General features: G+C 34.2%; 1 protein-coding gene and 1 non-coding gene across 3 annotated transcripts; one reads left to right on the top strand and one right to left on the bottom strand.

Moving 5' to 3' along the window:
* The first annotated feature begins 168 nt into the window (after positions 1-168).
* On the top strand, positions 169-5,916 carry LOC114309648 (eukaryotic initiation factor 4A-10). Of its 2 annotated transcripts, XM_028255438.2 has the most exons (5): positions 169-432; positions 3,464-3,533; positions 3,717-3,826; positions 4,224-4,654; positions 4,957-5,916. In XM_028255438.2, the coding sequence occupies exons 2-5, from the start codon at positions 3,466-3,468 to the stop codon at positions 5,590-5,592; spliced, it is 1,245 nt and encodes a 414-aa protein (XP_028111239.1). In that variant the 5' UTR covers positions 169-432; positions 3,464-3,465; the 3' UTR covers positions 5,593-5,916. The 2 variants fall into 2 exon arrangements, with proteins under 2 accessions (XP_028111239.1, XP_028111238.1); XM_028255437.2 differs by lacking the exon at positions 169-432 and having other exon boundaries at positions 3,454-3,533.
* An 11,538-nt stretch (positions 5,917-17,454) lies between these two features.
* LOC114309653 (U6 spliceosomal RNA) lies at positions 17,455-17,552 on the bottom strand. Its single transcript, XR_003645805.1, has one exon. It is a non-coding gene; the product is annotated as a U6 spliceosomal RNA (small nuclear RNA).
* Between the last annotated feature and the right edge of the window lie 2,636 nt (positions 17,553-20,188).

Here is a 20,188-nt window from a genome sequence, read left to right as displayed (position 1 = left end):
TAATTTTATTATTGTATAAGAAATTTCATTTTTTAGTTAATTCTATAAATAAAAAATACTAAATAATTTTTTAAATTACAAAAAATAATCTATATTTTAAGCAAACATTAAAAGTCGTATTTGTAATTTATCTTTATTATTAGTATTATTATTATCGGTATTATCCTTATTATTAGTATTATTATTATCAGTATTATTAGCCTTTTATAAAGCTCAAATACTACTGATCTATCTCACAACTTATACAAACACCTCCCTGTCTCATCATATATCTTGTTCTTTTGCTCTCGCTGTTCTGTTCCTCAACTCCGCGGCGTAGATCCGAGGAGTTTGGGAAAACCCTAACCCTAGCCAAAAAGCGATCGATCTCAGTCACAAGCTCTCCATCTCTATCTTCCTCACAGTTCTTCAGCGACCTTTCACTGCTATCAGGTAGTCACGGAAAATTTCAATCTTTTTCTCTCTATCTATGTTTTGAAACTGTTGATAAAGTTGATTCATCAGATTCGCTCCAGTTTGAGTTTCGACTATGATCGGTGTTGAAATCTCGTGTTAGAAGTTCCTTGATTTGATTTTTGTTTGGATTGAATATATATAATTTTGTTCAAATTTCTTCAGATTGATAATGAATGATTCACCTGCTCGATTTTGTTTAGATATTGCTGCTTTTCATCCCATGAAATTGTGCTGTTCTTTTGTGTATAAATATATACAAGCAGGATGCAACGTGATGCGTTTGTAATTTTACATCAAAATTTTTGCATAATTTGATGATTGAGTAAAATTAATTGGCAGTTTTGGGCCGTTTGTTGAATGAGAAAACTTATTCAGCAGTTATTGGATGGGATAGTTATTGGATAGGAAGGGAAATATTGGGAAAGGGAAAAACGTGACAGCTTTTACGCGTTATATAATAGAATAGATATATACTAACCACTGATGTACCCAAAATTATAATATAGGGGCGAACATATAACTAACATTTAAAAAAAAAAAAAAAAAGTGTATGGATTACAAAATCAATTTCTACCAGTATAAAAAGTGAAAATAACATGAAATCATATATAAGTAAACACATGATCTTTTTGCATCTATATTGAGTTACAAAATATGGCAACTATTTATCCACTAAAGTGAGACATATTGAATTGTGTTCCATGTGTTTCCATGTCATTAAAGATATCTATATGAGAACACCACAAAAATGTCTTTCTCATTGAATGTAATCAACTAACTTGCGTACTCCTCCATCTTTTTGTCTTCTTTGCAGGTTAGGGCTTGTAATTGTCACTAGTTTTGAAAAACTAATTCCTTTTGGTATATTTTATTAATTTTTTTAATGTTAAACTTTGATTCATGTTTGATATATATAGAGGGGCAACCTTAATTGTTTGGAGATAATTAATGGCTAAACTAGTATAGAAAAGGAGTTCTTTGAAATCGTAGGGGAAGCAGTCGCCTTCCCTACACCCGTCTTGGCTATTCTTGATACTAGCTATTGGGCACACAACTTGAATTAAGTAATAGCATGAAATAATAATCCTATTCAGTGTGTTTTGTTTTAGTTTTCTGTATTCAGTTTTCTAAAAATTGAGTTTTTTTGTTTTTCGTGTTTTTTGTTTTTAATGAATATTTTTAAAATTTTAAGCATTTTTTTTACTTTTTTAGATGCACCTTACTCAAATATATCTAAGAAGTAAAATATTTGTGAAAAGTATTTTAAAACATTAATAAATACACAAAAATACAAAAAATATACTGAATTTTAGTATTTTTTTTTGTATTTTTGGTATTTAGTGAATTTTTTAAAGATTTTTTTTTTGTTTGTGAAAATTATACTTTTTAAGTGTATTTACGTTAGGTGTATTTAAAAATTAAAAAAATTGCTTAAAATATTTAAAAAATTCAATAAAAACAAAAAAAAAACAAAAAACAAGAAAGTAGAATTTTCTAAATAGTGTTTTTAAAAAACTGAAAACAAACATGGTGATTACTTTTTCAATCTAAAAATTGTGTATGTTTTAGTTTTTAGTGAATGCAAGTAAAGCATAACTAATCAGACCATGAGCATAAAAGAAACTTGTGAACATCTTGAACATTTGCTCACATTTACCCTAACTTCTTGTCATTCATATGCCAAAAGAAAAGGTAGTTGGTTGATCATCTTGTGCCATAATCAACTTTTGACCTCAAGCCAACATTTCTGTCTTTATGTTTAAACTGGGGCCAGTTAGTGTAAACTTTTAAAGCATCTCGAATGCAAATTCAAACCCAAAATAGCTGCACAGTTAACTTATTTTATTATTTGGCTGTTGTAGCAGATTACACAGTTTAAGTGGCATAAGATTGCATTGATTAGACAACAATTGAAGATAAACCACACATTATCGTGGTTCGTGATCATGGATTTAATTTAAGTTTAAAAAGCTAACCTGATTTAGTTCCTTCCCCTCACGAAACTTGAACTCCAAGAGTATATAATGATTAAGAAATGAGAGAGAACGACATATATCATTTGTACAATTTTAAGCTCGGAAAGCCAAAATTAACTGAATAATAGTCTAAATTAGGAATGTAGAAAATATATATTCATTAAAATATAGGTAGAAGATAATGTTGAATAGATATCTTATGAGAAAATCAATCATAACCTAAAAGTAGGGATGCGGATGCAGTGAGAGAAGACAAACTATGTTAATGCAAGATAAACAAATGTGCAGAACACACCTGCTTATTCTGATGTATTTTAATGCAAGATAAGGTAAATTGTTTTAGATAAGCGGAATTTCATTTTTTTTGCATTTAGCTTATTGCTATAAGCACCCTTTATTTAGCATCTTCTGAATGCCTCAATTGCCCCTCTCTCTGTCTGTCTCTCTCTCTCTCTCTCTCTCTCTCTCTAAGCAAAATTGATTGGGTCAGCATTCTCGCATGGTACTTTTTAGATTAGAAGTATTGTTTCCCCCTTTTTGACATTGAACCACAGAGTAATTGTGTGAGGTTTTGTTTTTCCCTTTTTATCAGTGGACATTAGGTTTTTTTATTTTATTTTTTTATTTTTCTTTCAATTCTCTTCTTGGAGTTAATATGGAGATGGTTTCTGGTGTTTTAATTACATTTTCCTCTGCCTGTTTTTTGAAATTGTCTGCAAAACATGTGTATGTTTATGTTTCCATATATTCAAGTATGTGTTTCCAAATTTTTGTTCATCAAATTGTTATCTTAATGTAGCTTTTCATTAATTTGCCTTAGCTGGCCCAGAGATAAATGTAAGTGAAAAAATGATTGATGCTTGATTCTTTGGATTGTGAAACATGAAAGTACTATTTCAATTTTCCATCACGGAATATCATCTATATACTGTCTCAATTTCATACCATAGTTGGAGGGACTTCTCTGTGAGCTGAAAGATTTTCATTGGAACTGTGCTTATGAGTAGTATTTTTATTTTTAATGATTGCAGACATGGCTGGCTTGGCCCCAGAGGGTTCTCAATTTGACGCTCGTCAGTATGATGCCAGAATGAGTGACTTGTAAGTTTTGTCATTTCATTCTATAAACATTCATTGTTGTTTCGGTGGCAATAAATGGTTTTGCTTCTTGTTTCTTTACGAAGTTTTTATAATATATTAACTTCTTCTCCTTTTCCCCCTCCTCCTCTTCCTTATGGAAACGAAAATGCTGATGTTTTGGTTTGGTCGTCAATTGATGGGCAGACTTGGGACGACTGATGGGGAAGAATTCTTCACTTCGTATGATGAAGTTTATGACAGCTTTGATGCAATGGGCTTGCAAGAAAATCTCCTGAGGGGCATTTATGCCTATGGTATACTTTTTTATTAAAAAAAAGTAGTTCATAATAAATTTCTCTAAAGCAAACTTTTATCTGTTTTCTTGATTAAATCAGGGGGCAGAGATAGCTCTATTACTGTTGATTAGATCTTCACCATCAGACTGGAGCTTTTCCAGTTCTAGTGTTTTGTTGCCTATGTAGCTCCATTTAGGGCATTTAGTTTTAATTTGATATGAATTACTCATTCACTTTTCACCAATTGGGTAAGAGTGCCGAATGGTTAACTATATAGCTACAAAACTGGTAGGTTCTGTCTATTTCAAGATTTAGGTTAGCATCACAAAACACTGCCTTCTAATTATTTTTTTTGTTCTGAGGCTCACCTTTGGCAACATGAAGAGCTGAAAGTTGGATTTGAATTTGTTTGTAGGTTTTGAGAAGCCCTCTGCAATTCAGCAAAGGGGGATAGTTCCCTTTTGCAAAGGACTTGATGTAATTCAACAAGCACAGTCCGGAACTGGAAAAACTGCAACTTTCTGCTCTGGAATTCTGCAGCAGCTTGATTATGGTATAGTTGAATGCCAAGCGTTGGTTCTTGCACCCACTCGTGAACTTGCTCAGCAAATTGAAAAGGTCATGCGAGCACTGGGTGACTATCTTGGTGTGAAGGTTCATGCTTGTGTAGGAGGGACCAGTGTGCGTGAAGATCAGCGCATTCTTTCAAGTGGGGTTCATGTTGTTGTTGGTACCCCTGGTCGAGTATTCGACATGTTGCGTAGACAGTCACTTCGCCCTGATTACATCAAAATGTTTGTGTTGGATGAGGCAGATGAAATGCTTTCACGAGGCTTCAAAGATCAGGTTACTTAGTTTTTCTTTGATTTGTTTGTTTTGTTAATCTGCTTGCTGCTGTCATCTTTCTGTTTAGGTATGACATAACTTTTCTTAGGTGAAGGGTATAATAAGAAGGTAGATGAGGAATAATTTGCTCTAATTATTAATTGGATTTTTCTTAGGTTTTTGAAGTTTATATGTGATTTATTGTGTATGGTCTTGGTTTCTTGAGACAATCTTGCAGATACTTTATAGTGAGATAAGTTTCAGTTCCAGCCGTTTGCAATTTAGTGTGTTTCTGTCTAATACCGTAATTTTGTTCGCGACAGATCTATGATATATTCCAGTTACTGCCACCTAAGATCCAGGTTGGGGTGTTCTCTGCCACAATGCCACCTGAGGCCCTTGAAATCACTAGGAAATTCATGAACAAACCTGTGAGGATTCTTGTGAAACGTGATGAACTTACTCTTGAGGGTATCAAGCAATTTTATGTCAATGTCGATAAGGAGGAATGGAAGCTCGAGACGCTTTGTGATCTCTATGAAACCTTGGCCATAACCCAAAGTGTCATCTTTGTTAACACTCGGCGCAAGGTTGACTGGCTCACTGACAAAATGCGCAGCCGTGATCACACAGTCTCTGCCACTCATGGAGACATGGATCAGAACACTAGAGATATCATCATGAGGGAATTCCGTTCTGGTTCCTCACGTGTGCTCATCACCACTGATCTTTTGGCCCGTGGTATTGACGTCCAGCAAGTCTCTCTTGTGATCAATTATGATCTCCCAACCCAGCCAGAGAACTACCTCCATCGAATTGGACGTAGTGGACGGTTTGGGAGGAAGGGTGTTGCCATCAACTTTGTGACCAAAGATGACGAGAGGATGCTGGCTGACATCCAGAGGTTCTATAATGTGGTGGTTGAGGAGCTCCCGGCAAACGTTGCTGATCTCCTTTGAAGGGTTTTGGTTCGGTGAGGTAAATTGTTTTCTACTTGGAAGTTATTTATCATCTTATTTCATAGGGTTTTAGCACCTTGATTAAAGTATGTATTAGACTTACAATTGGGAGATGTGGGCCTTATGATTTCGCATAGGGACATGTGTTCCCAATTTGGATGTTGTAGGTATCCATGGTTGCAAATTTTGTTGGTTTTGCTTTTGTAATGTTGTCTAAAATAACTTGCACAAGTGGATGTTGTTTGAACCGACATTATTGAGTTCTACAGTTTGCTTTTAAGTTTGTGTATGAGAATGGATATTAAGTTGTGCATCTGTTTTTCATTTCAGGAGTCACCGTTATCTCCGTTCTTGGCTTTTATGAGCTTTTTTCTCTTGTTTTTTGGCTTCTAAATTTGTTTAGGTTTATATTTACTGTTTCTTGTTCTTTTTTCATTGTTTACAAGTCACAGTTGGAATCATTGTTGGTTCTATCTGCATGCACTGTTGTGTCATGGACTTGATGAGTTTTTGGATGTGTCCCAAATGGAGTTAGTGATAAGCAGATAACTTGAGAAATTGCTTTATTCCTTGTCATGCCCTCTATCTTGGTCCATTCAGCTTTCATGGGTATATCACTGTAAATTTATTTGATAGAAATGGCCAGTTGAAAATTTGTTTGACAGAGGAACACATTACTAGCTTACATAATTGTTCCTCTTTCATGAGCTGCGAGTTTGAATATAGAGTTTTGCTTGTGATTATTGAGTTTGTGTCTCTGAGTTTGACACAAAGTGCAGTGGCATTGAATGTGGGTCTATGGAGCTCGCACTTGCAGTGCAAAACTTATTTAGAAATTTTGATGGTAGGGTTAGTGTAGTGAGTTGATAATGTACCCTAAATTATTGAAATTTTGTAAAACATAAAAGGGAAGGAAAAGCATACTCAGACAGACAACCTTTAGCTGGCGCTGTCTGTTTCAAAATGTGGACCAAAACATCTTTCTTGGGGCTTTTCAATCCAGTAGTAGCTGCATGAGGAAGTGACTGGCATGCTAACATCGATGCTCATTGCACATATAGACACCAAAACTCATGATGACCCTCAGCACATGTAGGCACACTATAATACTCTGTGCAACTGTCTGACATTAACAAGTTATTATCATATTGTCTTTTTTTGGGGTGTTCTTTTTCCTTGACTTTTTTTTTTACTCAATAAAAAGGTCGGAGGGGGCTTTTTAGTTTGTCAAGGAGCTGGACATGAGGGGCTTAAACGGGTTTCATAAAGCGGAGGAGCCATAGGACTGAGACTATAAGTGAGAGAAAGGCCTTGTGGAAAACAAAAATGTTAAAGATCTCAAATGAATTATCAAATATTCTATTAAATACTCACATGGATGTCAATCTACACTACATGGTCTCATACTACATGGTCTCATACCCATGTGAGTGTTTGATAGAATATTTGATAATTCATTTGAGATATCTGACATTACTCTATAAAAAATGGAAGGAATGTTTTTAGCAAATTTTTACTTATTTAATGAATCTCTTTCTTGGCGTTGGTTTTTGAGAGGGAGATCTGTGCTTGGGCCAGTTCAGTTAAGCTCCGTTTGGGAAGATAGTTTTGAGGCTTTTTTGGTTAAAATAGTCACAAAAAATAAAATAGATTTTTTAGCCTAATAAGACAAAATATCACATTCAACCCATAATCATTACATTTTTTTTTTCACAAAAAAGTCAAAAAAGTCTAAAGCCCTTTCTAAATCAAGCTTTTTAGTTCCAAACTAAAATAGTCAAAAAAATTAAAAAGTCAATCCACTTCTCAAACGACATCTTAGTAAACTTTTTTTGATAAGTAAAAGGTGAATTTTAGGTAAAAGTAGTCACGTATAAAACTTGTGAAAGCGAACATTTACATCTAGCACTTGAGAAGGTTAATTTTTAGTGTTGTAAGCTATTGCTAAGGTAAACAATTTTTGAAATGGATTTGAATCATATAACTCCGCAAGGATCCTAGCAAGTAGAAGCTGGAAATAGAGGTGGATGGAAACCACATCGTTCTCGTAGAGATTTGAACTTAGAGCTGCTTACTAATGTTGTGTTTGGTTAGGAGATTTGAAGAGAGATTTGGAAAGAGAAATAAAAAAAAGTAGGTGAAATGTGAATAAAATATACTCACATTTCACCTAGTTTCATATACTTTTTCTCTTTTCCTTTCCAAATCTCTTAACTAAACACAACGTAAATGCAGTAAAAGTGAAACTAGCTACTTGCTAAACGTAGTAAGAGTGAACTCCCACTTATTGGACTTGTTGAACAATGTTATTATGAAGACAGTTTTAGGTTTTATAAGGGCTAATAAAGAGAGAAAATTACCTTCAATATCTTTGGACCTCAATTCGAAGGTGGTGCTGTTTTTTTCATACTTCCTTGTCTCAACAAAAACAAAGAATGTCTATTCACATTGTGGGGACATATTTTTAAGTAGTCCACGTGGCTGAGGTTGTTAGCTGAGGTGCCACGTGGGCGGACTATGGTGCCAAGATATAGTGTGATAATACCGGAATTCAAGATATTTAGATAGAAGATTAGAGTCCTAGATGACATCAAGCTACCTATTTGGATAGAGATGAGACTCTTGAGGGAGTTCATCTTAATCTGAATAGTGTGAGTTGTGATAAATGTTATCCTTGTAAAGAATAGAGTCCCATGAAGTAAGACTTCTAGGGGAAGTTGGACACTGATCATTATAAAAGTAAGGCACCCTCGTGGGTCTAAGGTATGCTTTATTTGAGATGCTTTTATGCTTTCATTGTTGAAGTTTCAGTACTTGTATTGATATTTGTGAGAGATAAGATTACTGACTTGATCGTCGGAGTGCCCCCAGATGGATGAACCACCACAGTATTCTCATATTCTTTCTGGCAGGTGTTCGGGCTTAATTTATTCTGTCAGTGCTCTCCAGCTGAGTTTCCCGTTTGGTTGTGTGGTAGGAAATCAACACCCACAATTTGGTGCCGTCTGTGGGAACTTAGTTAGAATAGATGGCTATCATCGTGCAAGATCAACATGTCGGCAACGACTAGTTTAGCAAAGATGGAGAATATGTCGACATTAACGGAATAAAGACCCTTCCAGAAGGGATGCAAAGACAGGGGGCATGAGCGCTCCTAAGGAGATGACTTTCAAGTATAGAAGGATCAGCCCAAGTGAGCAGATCCTGGATTCCAGATCCCAGAAGATAAGATCTCGGCCTAGATGATTAGGTCCGAGAAGACAAGAGCTCAGTCTAAGTGAGCAGATCCCGAATTCAAGATCTCGGATCCCAGATCCCAGAAGACAAGATCTCGGCCTAGATAAGTAGGTCCGAGAAGACAAGAGCTCAACCTAAGTGAGCAGATCCCGGATTCCAGATCCCGGATCCCAGATCCCAGAAGACAAGATCTCCGCCTAGATAAGTAGGTCCGAGAAGACAAGAGCTCAGCCTAAATGAGCAAATCCCAGATCCTAGAAGACAAAAAAGAAGCACACAAGATCAGACTAAAGTCGGCCAGGTTCTGCCCGTCGGCAGAAGGCCATCTATACAGAAGGACTTTTACTGGACCTGTATTGCGATGTGTACATCTTTCCCAGGTTAAAAACTTTTTACACGAGATCCATACAGGGGGTAGATCCCTTGCCCACAGAGCTATATCATAGGGATTCTGGTGACCCTACATGCAAAAAGATGCCAAAGCCTATGTAAAAAAGCATGAAAATGTTGTTAGAATCCATGATTGTGTGATAAGACCGAAATGTCTTATGGCGACGTTTCCATGGTGAACACGATAAGTAACTTAGACTTATCATATGGTAAAGTTGAATTATACTTGTATATGATACAGTTGTACTAAGTTGGCGATATTTCTGAATAAAACATGACGAATAACTTAGACTTACTATATGGCAGAGTGGAATTATACTTGCATATAATAGAGTTGAACTAAGTTGGCGATGTTTCTGAATAAAACATGACGAATAACTTAGACTTATTATATGACATAGTCGAATTATACTTGCATATAATAGAGTTGAACTAAGTTGGCGATGTTTCTAAATGAAACATGACGAATAACTTACACTTATTATATGACAGAGTTGAATTATACTTGCACATAATAGAGTTGAACTAAATTGGCGATATTTCTGAATGAAATACGATGAATAACTTAGACTTATTATATGACAGAGTTAAATAATACTTGCATATAATAGAGTTGAACTAAGTTGACAATGTTTCTGAATGAAACATGGCGAATAACTTATGACTTATTATATGGCAGAGTTGAATTATACTTGCATATAATAGAGTTGAACTAAGTTAGCGATGTTTCTGAATGAAACATGACGAATAACTTAGACTCATTATATGGCAGAGTTGAATTATACTTGCATAGAATGCAGTTGAACTAAGTTGAATTAACCTGGACTTGCCATATTGGTAGAGTCAAACTCAGAATGGAACTAAGTTCATTAACATAGAAACCAAGGTTGAAATACCTCGGGAAGCCTTTGTTTGAATCTAACTTCGGCAAAAGACTATAGTTACATGCTTAATGTGAACTTAAGTGGAACTTAGGTTTATATTAGGGGACAGGGAGCTGGAGTGATGAACAAACTTAAGAGTTTGACACTTGTTGAAATTTTCAGAAATGGGCTTAACACTTGTTGAAATTTCGGAGAAATTTACAAGTTTGAGTTAGCCGATGCGATGATGAATAAAGTATTCGAGGTACATGTTACCCAAGGTGAACCAACCAAGTTATCAACACTTGGAAATGGTGAAGTCTTAATAAAAGATAGTAGGGGTGGGCGCGAGTCGGTTGCGACCACGGAACCTCCAATCCGCCATCTGTCTGCCAGATGGGCGGATTAGAGAAAATCAATTCGTATCCGTCCGCCAATCCGGCGGATGTGGATTGAGCGGATTGGCGGTTTGACGGATAGATGCGAATCGGTTTTGGCGGTTTAAAATTTTATAAATTTTCAACATAATTCAACTTGTGTACTTCTTCAAAAAAAAAAAGAAAAAGAAAGTATTACAGTCAATGACTTAAAAAAATATTACAATTATTGCATGCCTCATCCAAAGTAAGAAAGTTTGAAACTTTAGAATATCACAATCACTGCATGCCTCATCTACACACTACAATCACAGCATGCCTCATCCACATAAAGTATTACAATTTGTGGTTCTTAAAATATAAAAACAATTCAAACCACCAAAATCATGAATAGAGCAGTAGTAGAGATTGTATGTTTCTGTATTATTACATCTATATCTGTTTTTGAAAACAAAAATCAATCAGCATATATCATATTTTTTATTTATTATTTTTAGAGATATATTTAAAAAATAAAAAATATAGATAAATAATACGTTTATTTTTTTCAATTCAAAAAAGATATTCAAGTTGAAAATTTTTTTTCAACAAAATATTTAAATTCTTTTTTAATTGAAAACACAAAAAGAATATTTAAACAAACTAAAAACACAAAGTCTTATAAATTATTAGGTGTGCTCGCGGTTTGGCGGTTCGGTTGCGGCCAAAAGAATCTCAAATCCGCCATCCGTCTCCAAATTTGGCGGATTGAAGAAAATCAACCCGCAACCGTCTACTCGTCATCACACATCTGTCCAAAATATGGCAGATCGGTTCGGTTTGGTTCGGTCGGTTTTGGCGGATCGGTATATCCGCTGCTCATTCCTAGAAGATAACGTATGGAGGTAAAAAAGCAATAACGTTTGTAAAAATATTTTTATTTTTAAAGTGTTAGCCGAGGAATGAAAATGGCTAGCCGAGGCAAACAGTCAAGGTTTATTCGAGATATTGTATCCTGGAGTTATTATATAGTTAAGGTACACTTTGAAGAAATGCAAAAATATTCTAAGTTTGGAAGCATGAAAAGCATGAAAGAAAGCAACAAACATGCATAGAAGAAAAGAAGGCATACATTCAACACTTGGAAGAAAATATAAGACTCGTATTCAAAAAAGAAACTTGTTCAAGTACAAAAAGGCACTTCGGCCTGGTATAAGAGATTACTTGCTCATCTACAAAGACAAAAGGGGCACATCGACCAAATATAAAGCTAACACTTTTCAAACAAAAGATTACAGCTGTCCAAAAGTAAGAAGGAAAAGTACAAAAAGGAGGAAAAACCAAAGTTCATGCATTTTTCACAGTCTGCCCTGCCTTGGCAATTGGCATTGTGTCAACCTCGGCCGATAGTTGGGCAGATTTTTCAACTTGGATCTCGGCGTCGATCTCACGCAGTGTGTCATCTAGGCTCTTGTTGGTAGTCTTGACCTCAGCCTCAAAAGTGGTCTTTTGAACCTCATCCTCCTCACCCTAAGTCAAGTCAAGGACTTGCTCATTTAGAGTTGGGAACTTGGCCCCAGTAGTAGCTTCAGATTCTTTCTCGGCAACCTCAGCCTCGGCCTCTTCCTTGTCCCCAACCTCCTCCTCGTCGGCCTTTTCTATTTCATCGACCTCATCTTTAGATTGATTGGGAGAGAGAGGGAAAGAGATATTGAGCTGACCCATATCACGGATGGGTGAGTCCTCGGGGACAAACATCTTTTTGAGGGCTGCCATCCAATCAAGATAATAGCCTTTATTGCAGGCCATGTTGACTTGTTTTTTCGGCCTTAGTAATGGCCTCGGCTTTGGCAGCAGTAGCTTGGTCCATTTGCTTCATGTGCTTCTCTTTCGAGATATTGAGTTGCTGGAGGCATGAGCATGTTGGATTGACTATAAGGAGATGGAGTGGATTGCACAGTCATGACATCAGGGATGTCAACAAGAAGGTCTTCTACGACAAGAGTTCGACGAGAGACGTCGTCATTGGTTACGACAATGGTTACTCACAGATAAGGCGATTGGAAAATTATCAAGGTCTAAGGCTGGGAGCTTAGGACCTCGGTGTTTCCTGTTCTTGGTTCTAGCTGCAAGATTGTCGCTATGTCGGTGTTTTCACTGCTATTGAGATGGTGGGTTGATGTGTGGAGCAGCTGATGAATTGTTTGGCTATTAGTCTGGTTCAGCTGGTAAAGTTTGAACCTTGGGCACAAAGGGAGTCTTCACAGTAATATGAATGCTTTAAGAACATCGATGATGGTTTGCAGAGGCCAAGAGAAAGACAGTCTAGGGACATAGATAGAGATGAAATAGGAAGATGAAATGGTTTTGCTGGAATTAGAAAAATATGGCAAAAAGTTGTGATTACGAGATGAAATAGGAAGATGAAATTGTTTTGCTGGAATTAGAAAAATATGGCAAAAAGTTATGATTTCGAGTCCTGACGTGCCCGTCCTGACATCAGCCGAGATGCCACGTGTTCTGAGACTCTTGAGGGAGTTATCTTTGTAAAGGATAAAGTCTCATGAAGTAAGACTTCTAGGGGAAGTTGGACACTGATCATTATAAAAGTAAGGCACCCTCGTGGGTCTAAGGTATGCTTTATTTGAGATGCTTTTATGCTTTCATTATTGAAGTTTAAGTACTTGTATTGATATCTGTGAGAGATAAGATTATTGACTTAATCGTCGGAGTGTTCCCAAATGGACGAACCACTGCGGTATTCTCATATTCTTGTTGGCACGTGTTCGGACTTAATTTATTCTGCCGCTACTCGCCAATTAAGTTTCCAGTTTGGTTGTGTGGTCAGAAATCAACACCCACACACATTATTATATAATTTTATAATAGAAAAAATGAAATGATATCTCAATGATAATTGGGATATTCATGCAATTAACCCAAATTATAATTTGACTCATTCTCATTAGTGCAAAGCTTCATACATATATGTCTGTATGCATCATTTTCATATTTTTGCCATCATATTTTGTTCTATTGACTCAGATTGGCCAAGTCAATGAAATAGATGGTCAGTAGTTTAATCTCAACAATAAAACAAATCATGGCCCATTTTTAAAGAAAGGCAATAAATTTCAAGGCGAAGCCCAAGAAAATTCCACAGAACTTTAAAGAGTAGACGAAAAATAGTGCAAATTTTGTAAGTTACATTTGATTCTTTAAATAAAATAAAATAAAAATTAGAATACAAATATCGATTGTAGAATAGACATAACTTTTTCACATGAAATGGGTTGTGAGAGGATTATGTTTGATTCTGTAATTAATTTTAGTAACTCACTTTATTTATAATTTATTTTTTTGAAATTAGTAGTTTTTATTGAAGTATTATAAAATACAATTTCATCTTTTAAAAACACACCCCATTTTATTGTTTGACATAGTCGCCTTGAAATACAACTTTAAATTGAAAGTAAAAAATACATTTCCTTAAATTACTTAATTTGAATTTTAATTTGGTAAAAACAACTCAATAATTATCTCCTGAAAATGTTCCCCCCCTCCCCCTCAAAAAAAAAAAAAAAAAAAAAAAAACTATTTATTATGTATATATATATATATATATATATATTTGTGAGAGAAATAACTTGGATTTGACATTTGAAAAAAGAAAAAGAAAAAAGGAAGTTAACTTTAGGTTAAAATTTTCCAAAACACAAGTTTCATTTTGACTAATGTCTTTTGAAAGGGAAATAAAAAATAAAATTTTAACTATTAATCTACTTCTTAATTTTTTATATGAAAATCATACCTCTTAACCAATTAAAACAATTCAATACATTAATACTGTGTTTGGTTGAGGGATTTGAGTAGGGATTTGGAAAGGAAAATGAAAAATGTAGGTGAAATGTGAAAAAAATATACCTACATTTCACATAGTTTCACATACCTTTTCTCTTTTCCTTCCTAAATCTCCCAACTAAACACAACATAAGAGTGTTAGAAAATTTTAAAATGTTATTTATAAATTCTTCTACGATAATAAAACAAGAAAATTGAGTTTTAATTGGTTGTGTTTTAACCCAATAATATATATTCGCCTACCACATTGCGACAAATTTAATGAAAAATACTGAAAGTCTTAAATACTATTCAAAAATAAAAGTAAAAATCTGAAAAATAAAAGCCACACACTTTTATAAGTAGGGTACAGTTTCCTTTGCCCTTGTCGAATTCCATTCTTCCCTCTCTCCCCCTGACCCAAAATCAGACTACCCCCATTCCTCAACTTTAATCAATCTTTCTCTCAGTGAATCCATGGCAGATTACAGATCAAACTCATATGCTGGTGATGGTAGGATGCAAATACATAGCTACTATGGAGGACACAGACCCACTTCAAATCCTCATGACTTCAGGTCTTTCAATGCTTCATATGTTTGTTATCCACCACCACCACAAACCCAGATGGATGGTGTGAAAGGTTTGAAGTTGAAGAAACGCAAAAGCTCAATTGGGTCTTCTTCAAAATCTTGGGGTTTGAAAGACCCTGAGTTTCAGAGGAAGAAGAGGGTTGCAAGCTATAAGGCTTATGCTGTTGAAGGGAAGGTCAAAGGGTCTCTGAGGAAGAGCTTCAAGTGGCTCAAGGATAGGTACACCCGGGTTGTCTATGGGTTTTGGTGATTTTATGAGTTTTTTCATATACCACTTTGTTTTCATGTTTTGTGCTTGATGACTGTTTGGTAAATTAGAAAGTTGTGTCATGGTATGGGCTGTTATCTTAAATTCATGATGTGGGTTTTCTCAAAAGACCCTGATTGATTGTGTTTTCCTTTTTCAGGGAAAAGAAAAATGAAAAGTTCGAAAAAAAACACTCATTGTTCGTTCCATATCTTTTTCATCTTTGTAAGAAACATTTTCCAAAATTTGAAAACAATCAGTTGGTGTTTCCTTAAAAGTAGGTTGTTTTAAGAAGTTTTTATCTTTTTTTTTTTTTTTGTGAAGAGTTTGCCAATTGAGCTTACATGTGTTTTCTGGAAAATGTTAAGAGAAAACAGAAAATGAAAGCACAACCAAACAGACTATTTTGGGGTAATTTTGTTATTAATTCTTTCTTTTTAGGTTCTTTATGGGTTGAAATCTTTGTATGATCCTTTTACCAACTCATGATGTTGGTATATATATATATATATATATGTAAGTATTAGAGATGGTGATTTGAGTGAGAAACTCAAATTTGCTTTCATCATAAATTCATGATGTGGAATTTCCAGTGATGATCTTGTCTCTTTTTCTCTAATTTTAATTGTTTATAACTTTCTATAGTTTCATTTTGGATTTGATTTTTTTACTTAATGATTCTTTACAAATTATTGTTATTGGTTTATTTGTGTGTTGTGAGGCTGCTAGTTAAAAGTGCATACCATGGTGTTTCCATGGTGCTTCAAAATTCAAATGGCTCAAGGTCAGGTGTATTGAGGTGGTAGCCACGGAACAGGATCTTCTGCCGATCTTGTTTTTCTAATCCAACCGTTCATGTTTAAAGTTAAATCAAAATGACACAGCTTTGAAATGTGTAGTTTAAAATAAAAATGCATTATTTTAATATTATTTTGTTTTTATTTTTAAACCTTCACTATGGTTTTGACCAATGTTTTAAAAATCGGATCGGTGAGTGAACTGGAAAAATGATTGGGTGGACGGGTCACCGGTTCAACCGTTGGGTTGAACCGGAATCGAACCGTGACGTCATAAATATATTAAAATTATATTTAAATAAAAATAAAAATAATAAAATTATAAATTAAAAATTTTAATAATGTTAAATATTTCTCTTAATACTTTTTTTATTAAAAAATATAAAAATATATTTAAAAATATTATTAATTTTAATTTTGGAAGAAGAAATCAAATATTCAATATTCCCTCCATATGATTTTAATTCAAGTAATTTGATTGAAAGAAGAGCAAAAATTTTGGAGGGATATCAAAATTTTAAGTTTTCCTCCAATAAATTTGATTGAATCCCACATAGATTTCTTGAGTTTTTTTAGAAGAATTTTTTTCTTATAAATAGATAAAAGCTTTCACAATAATTTCAAACTCTCAATGGGATTCCTCACAAGAGGAAACCCTTAAAAGAGAGTTTCAAATTAAATTTTTATTATATATATATAATACATAATATATAATATATATAAAATAAGAAAGAAAGAAAAGAAAGAAAGAATAAAAAAAACAAAGAAAAAAATACAAAAAATTTGTTTTTAAAACCCGGTGAACCGGAACCGGGTCGACCGGTTCAGCGGTTCAACCGGCGGTTTTTTCCGGTTCTCTCAAAATAGGCCGGTTTTCTACTATGACCGGTTTACTGGGTGTACCCGGACCGGAACCTCGACCGGTCGGCGGTTCAACCGGTTGAACCGGCCGGTCCGGTCCGATTTTTAAAACCATGGTTTTGGCCACAAAAAGATTATTGGAGAGAAAGAACGGCAGAGAGTTCAAATCCAGTAATGAAGATGGTGAACCCTTTCTTAATGTTCTGTCTCATATTCCAACCTCCGAGCTTATAATTGTGTGATTCACTTGTAGGTGTGTGTTATAACGAATTCTAGATTTAGGTTATCTAATTTGAGCTACTTTGTTTTGCAAGCATGGTTAAGTTCACCCATTAACTTTATTTATTAGGAGGATGGTTTGACTGAATTTGACCCAAACAGGGAAAATATGTTTGATTGTCTCAGAATTTCTATTTTGGCTGTTTGAATTCTGATGTCTCCTCTATCTGTTATCTTTTGTTAATTTGCTTCCTAAACTTTGATTGTGACATTGGACTCCTTTGAAATTAAAGTTTGGTATGATTAAAGTTTCTGTTTGGTATGGTTAAAGTTTGTGTTTTTTGAGGTTGGCTTGACATTTGGAAACTGTTTGTCTTGACCACTGACTCTCTTAGATTGTATGATTAAAGTTTATTAAATGTTTGTTGTTGTTATTTTTTTGGTTCAATGATGATCTTCAATTATAGGTCTATTTTCTCGATCTGTGTGTGTCATCCTTATAGCCATGCTAATCTTCTCTGCATTGTTCCAATTTTATCGAATGTCCCCAAATGGACCATAGGTTTATTTCCACTTGCAAGAGACTTTACCAAGCTGGCTGCACCTTCATCCTTGCTTTCATTTATCGGTATTCAAGTGTTTGTCGATTTGTTTGGTTTATAGTAGACTTACCAATTTTGAGTATATTCTCCAATACAGAATTTCCCTCAGGTTGTATTTTTTTGACTACTATTGCATGAATGAGAAGCTCGTCCACTTCTCCTTAGTCACTATTTATCTGAAATCTGTTTATTTTATTTTATTTTATTTATTTAGGTATGTGTAACATAGACTTGGTCATTGGAAATTATGTATATTGGACATAATGGGAATCATTTTGGCAAATTTAGAATTGATATTATTTTCTTGTGTTTTCATAGCATGGGAAATGAATGTCACTTGTTCTGCATAGCATTTTGAATTAGTCTACTGCATATTACGCATAGCATAGCTTGTCGAGGAATTGCATCATTCACTTATTTACTTGCCAATAGGTTGTGATGGCTCAAGTGTTTGTATAATACAAAAATGTTTGAGAGCTCTAAACTAAGAGCTTTATTGAGTGAGTCCCACTATTGATGTGATGTTTTGGCCTTTTTCTTCTTTTTTTTTTTTTCTTTTTTTTTTCATTGCCACATAAGTAGAGCTCAATTTAGAGCTCTGTATCACCACCCTTTCCTTCGCAATATTGCTGTTAATTTTCTCCTGCGATACCTCTGTTCTGGAGGATGGTTTTTGTGCTGTTCGTTTGTTTTTATGGAAAATCAACTGAAAACATTTTCGTTTTCACACTGAAGTGGTTGGCGTGGTGTGGGCCTCATGATATTGCTGCCATTGTTGTGATTTGTTTCTCAATAACGTGTGGGGATCTACTTGAGAATTATTTATGATGTCTCTATTGTAAATGCTCAGCCTGTCTGCATTGATTGATGTATTTCCTTGCAAATTATCTTATGCTGCTAATCATCTTTTGACAAATTCTTTGTCAACTTTTTATTAGGTCGACTTCACATGCCTCTCTATTCAGTTTTTAGGTCTCAATAATATAGATCATCCATGAAAATAATGAGATTGAGCCGATTACATTAGCCACCCCAAATAAATTTATTGTGTTAAAAAAAATGATCTGTTTTCCAATTATAAAAAAAAAAAAAAAACACTACGGTGAAATTATATAATTATTGAATCAATTTGAATTTTTTTATAGTCATTATATATTTGAAATTGTATGAGAATGTGCAAAAAAAACATTAGTAAAATATACAATATATTTAGAAATATTTTGGGATTTGCATTTTTGGCATTTTTCTCCTTAATGACATCTTATTAGGTTGTTTTTAGCATGGACTTTTGGAAATGGATGAAGTGCAAGTATCATAGACCACCATCAAATCTTGAAGTATTAGTTAACACTACAGAAAAATAAAATAAAATGAGATGCTTCCATTCCATGGTTGACTTCTCAAGTGGTGTCTTTAACAATGAAATGAGAATGATAAGATGCTGACATTAAATTATAAGAATCATAAGGTGCAAACATTAAAAGAGACCTTGCATATCTGTTCTTTATTTTTCTCTCTTTTTTTTTTTTTTTGAAAAAAAAAGAAAACTAACAATAAACCGTGGTGGGTTGCTATAGTCAGCCAAAAAATAATAAAAAAAAAACATTATCAAAATTGTTTGTTAGATTTGGTACAAAATTTGCAAAATTGCCTCGTCAATGTAAAACTCACGAACTGTTCATTTTGTAAGGTTCTTCAACTAAATTATGTAGGTAAGCAATTATATTATTAAGAAATGAGCAATCATATGATACTATTACATTTAACTTTAATATTATTAAAAATTAATATTTTGACCTTATAATATGTAAAATTAGAGCTATCACATTGCTATTTTGGCAATAATTAATAGAGAAAACAAAACCAAATCATTTTATTATTAATAGAAATAAAACATAGACTATGGTAGGTGCAAGGCAGTCACATGAAATTGCTTCAATCAGACGAAAAAAGGAATATGCCTTGGTGGCCTCTGAGGTACACTTACCAACATCCAACCCCAAAACCATCATCAGACAGATAAATGGGCAATGTCATGCACATTAATTAATTAAAAGGGGCGTAAAAGATTAGTATACTGTGTCTCTTTCAATAGAGATTAACCTAATTTTTTTGTTAATTAACTCAAATTAAACTATTGGGGAGAGACCTAAACTCAACTAGTTTAGGAAATAAAGATGGAAGGATGTGGACAAACTCTAATTCTCATTGATGTTGTGTTAATGGCAAGTCAAATTTGATACGTGAGGTTCAAAAGTTATCTGTTATATAATTTTGGATAGACGTTGCGGAACAATACTTATATTTTGTTTAGTTGAGAGATTTGAGAAAAGATTTAACAAATGGGGATTTGGTGATAGACTCCTCCCTATTTAATTTGTCTTTGAAAATGACAAGAATTATATAGGTACTTTTAAAACCCTCTAATATTTTAAAATTTATTTCTTTTACTATATTACCCTCATATCTATCAGCTCTCTTATTAAGCCATCTTCACAGTGTATTTCAGAGTAAAATTTTACTTTGAATCACAGTAAACATTACTCTTATTCAGAGTAAAATTTTACTCTAAATCAGAGTAAATAATTCAA

The sequence above is a fragment of the Camellia sinensis genome, chromosome 13 (assembly GCF_055761805.1).
Source record: "Camellia sinensis isolate YWXY chromosome 13, ASM5576180v1, whole genome shotgun sequence".
Lineage (NCBI taxonomy): Eukaryota > Viridiplantae > Streptophyta > Magnoliopsida > Ericales > Theaceae > Camellia > Camellia sinensis.
The sequence above is the reverse complement of the archived record's forward strand: the minus strand, read 5'-3'. Positions and strand labels throughout refer to the sequence as shown.